The 5,514-nt window shown below is 49.7% G+C and overlaps 1 protein-coding gene across 1 annotated transcript; it reads left to right on the forward strand.

Annotated features, from left to right (window-relative positions):
- LOC135875198 (pulmonary surfactant-associated protein C-like) lies at positions 1-4,541 on the forward strand. The gene is made up of 6 exons (XM_065400191.1): positions 1-42; positions 852-942; positions 1,063-1,271; positions 2,186-2,326; positions 3,302-3,415; positions 4,395-4,541. Exons 1-6 carry the CDS (start codon positions 1-3, stop codon positions 4,539-4,541), a joined length of 744 nt encoding a protein of 247 aa, XP_065256263.1.
- Positions 4,542-5,514: the final 973 nt, after the last annotated feature.

Consider the following 5,514-nt stretch of genomic DNA (forward strand, 5'->3'; position numbering starts at 1 on the left):
ATGGAAATCAGCATCGAGGAGGCTCTGATTGAGGACCCGCTGGTAAGCCTCAGCCTCATCCCCTCCTCCCCAGGCTGGGTTTTAGCAAAGGGCATGAAAAAGCTACCACATCCCCCGTAGCTCATACATTGCAGCTCCAATAGTTTCTAGTGCCCAGCTACGGTTATGAGTCAGCGGCGGATTCCTTTCCTCCCAGCTTGCAGGGTGCGGGTTGGCGTGTGAACCTGTGTGTCTGTGTGTCTCCGTATGTGTGTATGCATGTCTCCAGGTGTGTCTCTGTACTTGCACCTGTCCATAATGATGTACAAGACATTTCACCTGCTTCCTTGGTTCCCCCAATGCCTGTTGAGCTGCCGTGCTCAGCTGGGTGCAGATCTGGCTGAGAGTCACCGACCGCACATTTCTGAAATGTAACCACTCTGGCAGCTGTTAAGGGTGCATGAGAACTATCAAATGGTGAACCCCAGAGAGAGGAGGGGGTATGACCCTGCTGACTCAACCAGTGCTTCTCCCCAGAAAGCCGGGGCTATTGCCTGAGACTGCATAGGAGCTATTAGTGAGGTATCTTGCCTACAGAGTCAGCCACGGTGCTGGGATCTAGCTCGCTACTTTAAAAAGCACTTGGAGTCACTCTTGAGCATGGAAGATGCTACTTAAAACCATGGTCCGTCCCAGGCCCAAATCCTGTGCCTGCACTTCATTTCTCTCTGTCTCTCTCTCCCCAGTCCTGTCTCCTTCCTTCGCTCTCATCTTCACACCCCTTTCCTCTCCACCTCCTCCTGTTCCCTTTTGCTTTGCATTTCAGTCCCTCCTGCAGTGACCTCTCTCTCTGTGTTTGCTTGTGTCCCCAGCACTACAATGCTCTGGATTCAGAGATGGACCTCTGCCCCAGCTGCACTGACTGCTGCCCCAGCTGCCCTAGCTGCACTGACTGCTGCCCCAGCTGCCCCAGCTGCACTGACTGCTGCCCCAGCTGCCCCAGCTGCACTGACTGCTGCCCCAGCTGCCCTAGCTGCACTGACTGCTGCCCCAGCTGCCCCAGCTGCACTGACTGCTGCCCAGGCTGCCCCAGCTGCAAGTCCTGCTGCAGCTGCTGGAAACGTGTCTTCTGCTGCCTCCCTAAGCTACTCTGCCGTCTGCCCAAGCTCCCTGGCTGCCCCCTGCACATCAAGAGAATCCTAATCATCGTGGTGGTCATTGTGCTGATAGTTGTGGTCGTCCTGGGAGCCCTGCTGCTGGGACTGCATGTGACCCAGGAACACACTGAGACTGTAAGTAAGGGGGAGAAGGAGCAGTTGAGGCTGTGCACAGGTGCAAAGGAAAGTGTTAAAATCATGCCCAAATGCAGCAGTTTATAGATGAATAGGGGATAGCGGCAGCTAGGCACAGATGCAATGGGGATCCATGCAGCTGACCATAGTGCAGCCTTGTGTAGGTGCAAAGGGGACTTGTGCAAAGGGTACGGCCCTGCATAGGTGCCCAGGGGACAGCTGCAGCCCTGCAGAAGAGATCGCTGTCACCATGCCCAAGTCTAGCAATAGGCAGAGGAAGCAGGGACAGATGCACAGAGATGCAGAACAAAACTGGGGCAGTCACGCACGGGTGCAGAGAGAGCAGATGGGGTCCTATTGGGTGCAGAGGGGACTCAGGCAGTCATTCATTGGAGGAAACAGAATTGGCACAGAGAGGACAGATTGCATCCATGAATGAGCAAAGTCAAGGACCAAGCCAGAGGAAGATGTTGCAATCACATTTAATTCCAAGAGGGCTGATTGAAATCCTGGCCCATTGGGACAGATCCTGTCTACCCTGCATCACAATACGTGTGGACAGCAGAGAAGAGATAGGAAGGCCTCGTTCTGTCGGGTTAGCAGGAGAACATTTAGGAGAAACAAAATCAATCTTGAGAGTCTCTTCCCAATAAACTTACCCTTCCCATTCTGCGAGAGACTCTGGGGCCCTGGCCAGCCTTGAGGGAAGGAACAGGGTTGATTATTAGAAGCAACAGAGAAATGAAAAGCAGCTGCAAAATGGCTGAGTTTCAAATGGGTTAGAATGGAGCAATGTTGCGCTTTTTGATGCAGGGAACCCATAGCAGAGATGATAGAGATCCCATCCCTTCCGTATCTTCCCACCCCCTGCTCTCCTTGCTGCTTACTCTTTAGGCTCTATGATTTCCTCCTAGGTTTTGCAAATGACCATTGAGGGGTTGGAAGGGGAAGAGTCTCAACTGCGGCTCTCCATGGACTGGGAAGAAGAGGTGGCGACTTTCCACATTGATGCAGGAACCCATGACCCGGGCACGGTGGTGTACGACTACAGTAATGTAAGCAGGGAGTGCTTGCTTGGCAGGGGGCGTGCTTCAGAACGGACCCTTGCCATCAGGCCATGAGGCCGGGATCCTGCATTGAATCCTCCTGTCCAGGGAGTGAGGCTGTTTTTAACCCATGCATGGCCGGGGCATCCGAGCACAAACGTGGCGATGCTGCATTAGAACAGAAGCACTCTGAGAGGTTGTTAGGCACTGCTGGGTGCCAGCCCCTCCAGTCAAAATCAGAAGGGGTTCCAGCCTCAGTGGGGCGGCATCACGCCCCTGAATGGAGCAGGGGAGTCAGTCCCTGGGAGGAAAGCCCTTGGGTCGCTCAACAGACAGCACTCTGGACAAGCAAGGAGCAGCACGTGTTGGCACACGGGAATCCTGTCTTGGTCTCCTCTTCCTCTGTCATGATGCAGGGTTGGTGGGTAGGGGAGGAAATGGGTGCTGCCAGAGATGCGGAAAACCCGGCTCCACAAGAGGAACATGACCAGAGAGAAAGAGCCAAGTGAGAGAGGGAGTGAATGGGGCTAGAGTTGGGGCTATGAGGGGAGAAGGATGGTGTGTTGTCTTCATTGGTCAATGTGGGATGGAAGGTGGTGGAGGAGGGTGCAGGGGAGACAAGCAAAATAAGAAGGTGGGTTTGGATTTGCAAAGCCTCAATTTTCATCTTGCTAAACCAATCCCCTAGGAGGTTTGGACCCAGCTCCTATCTACCCAACCCCACACTTTGGATAGGGCTTGGAGTGATGGCACCAACCCTGGCCCATCTCAATCAGATGGCTTTAAGTCTCAAAAGGAAAGGCCAATGAAGGGTCTAGGAGGCTCCTGGGCTCAGCATCATGAGGGGGATGGAATGGGGTGATGTTGCGGAAGCAGAAGTGGCTGTGCAGTAGGAGAGGGTGATTCAGGTCCGGTGAATAGCGGGGAGCTGCAGTGATAGGAAACCAGAGCTTATAAATCACCATGTGCTCTGTCTGCAAACAGCTGCTGATCAGCTACAAATCCTGGCAAGGCCGAGCCTGCTACATCACCAAGATGGACAAGGAGAACATTCAGGGCCTGGATACCACTGCGAAGGCATTCCACCAGCATCTCCAGGTGAGCAGCCAGGAATGCACACTCAGTATGAACCATGCTGGACATAGAGGTAGGTATAGGAATGCATGGGGGAAATGGCACTCATGCAATGCTGAATCTGAGGCAAACAGAAGAATGTGGGGGGGAGGTGTGTGGAAGATAGTACATGGCTAACAGAGATAAGAGGCTGTTTAGACTCCAAAGATCAAACCCTCCAAAGGATGGTGCATCAGGGACACCTGTAGTTATGCACATGCATCAGCTGGACCAGCAAAAACAACTACACATGCAAAATGGGCTAGTGTATGTCTAGTTGCTGGTGTGTGATTCCACAGTAGCCTCTGGAGTTGAATTGTTCCTCTATTTGGATCTTTTACATTCAACAGCTGTTGTGAGAATGATTTGCTCTCATAAAGCATGTGATGTATGAGGGCATGGAAAGGCTTTGCTAACACTGATTGACCCTCAGAGCCCTAAGGGGGTTTGATGGCAAAGAGAAATACTGATAAGTTAAGTGCCTCAGGACACACAGTGAGTTAGTGGCAGAGACAAAAAGAGAACCCAGGAGTCCTGATTCCCAGTCCATTAGACCATACAGCCTCCAAGAAGTGGGAGCAGAACCCAGGAGTCCTGAATCTTTCATCATCTGCTATAATCACTAGCCTCCACAGCCTCCCATATTGATATTCAAATAATTCCATGTCCTATTAAAACAGGCTGGCCTGTATATCACCAGCCGGGGCAGCATTGCTAGAAATTTTTGTTGCTTCAGAAGCAGTGGCCATGTGGGAAGCCCTCCAGATGTGGAATCCATCCTCACAGGCAGAGTGAAGGTGCTGAAAATATAGTGGGCACTAGGAGAAAACTTAGTGTGCGTATCGTATTGCCATTAAGGATTTAAGATATATGGGAATGTCAATAGCCTGTGTCTATTCCTGCTGCAAACAAGGGTGCAGGGTGTTTGATGTGTGTGTTTAATTTTTATTATTTCCTGCTGTAGCTCAAGTCGCTCATCCCGACGCCTGAGCAGGGTGAGGAGGAGGAGGAGGAGGAGGACAAAGGGTTTCCTATGCCTCTGGCTGATCGCTCCATCCTGGGCACTACAATTAACATCCTCTGCAGCAACGTTCCTATCTACTGGGCTTAGCAAGGCCTCAGGGAAGTGAGTAGCAGTGTGGATGGGTGTCAGAATGGGAGCCGATTGTGCTCAATGGCTGAACAATCACAGTTACCTGCACTAACCATCCATTCCCAACGCACACGCACACACACACACTACAGTAGAAGCATGTGTGACAGGCATGTTGGGAATGGGTCTTGGGGAGCAGGCACCGGGGGACATGGCCTATGTGCAGACACAGGAGTGAGTTCTTCACTGCCAGGCTGACGGTGGATAAAAATCAATGATTTTTAAAAATAAATAAATTTAAAAACAGTTTTTTTTATTTAAATCGGATTTTTTTGATAAAATGCTTTTTGAGAAAAAAACTATCTAAAGATAGTTTTAATTAAGATACATTATAGCTCAAAGATATCTCATCATGGAGTAGGGATTATAAATTCTAATTCGATAGTATGAGACAATATATTCAGGTAATGTTTAAGAAAAGTTTTGTAAATGAGTTCCAACATGGATTGGGACCCAATCTTATGGGGTTCCAGGGGCTTCTGTATAGATTATTTAGGTTAATCGTTCTATCTACCCAATGGGACTCAGTGCTCAGTATAGAAGATATCATCAGAGATGCTTAGTTTTGCAGTTCTCAAACTGTGGATTTGTGTCTCCAGAGATAACATGCTTGTTAACAGCAAAACATGTTTATAAATAAATAATATATAGAGGTGAGAAATAACAGACCTCAACCCTATTGTCCCTCTGCAAATTTGTGTACACAGAGTCAATCCCTTACCTCTCTCTAAAAGTGCAAAATTTCAAAAAGTTCAATGAATAGAAGATTGTTGGGGGCGGAATAGATCTGGACAAGGAGAAGAAGTCTGGAGATAAATGTGAGAAGGGAGGGACAGGCAGTGGAAACAAAAGTGAAACTGTTTGAGCAGCATATTCCAGAAGTCTTGAGGTCTTTCTGAGTGTAGCCTTCATTGATTTGAGATCTACCATA

The sequence above is a fragment of the Emys orbicularis genome, chromosome 2 (assembly GCF_028017835.1).
Source record: "Emys orbicularis isolate rEmyOrb1 chromosome 2, rEmyOrb1.hap1, whole genome shotgun sequence".
Taxonomy (NCBI): domain Eukaryota; kingdom Metazoa; phylum Chordata; order Testudines; family Emydidae; genus Emys; species Emys orbicularis.

Bases quoted from the DNA above. Each gene is read 5' to 3' on its own strand.
- LOC135875198 (XM_065400191.1), top strand. From the start codon at position 1: ATGGAAATCAGCATCGAGGAGGCTCTGATTGAGGACCCGCTG. The intron at 943-1,062 runs GCTGCCCCAGCT...ACTGCTGCCCAG, and splicing joins CTGCACTGACTGCTGCCCCA to GCTGCCCCAGCTGCAAGTCC. The intron at 2,327-3,301 runs GTAAGCAGGGAG...GTCTGCAAACAG, and splicing joins TGGTGTACGACTACAGTAAT to CTGCTGATCAGCTACAAATC.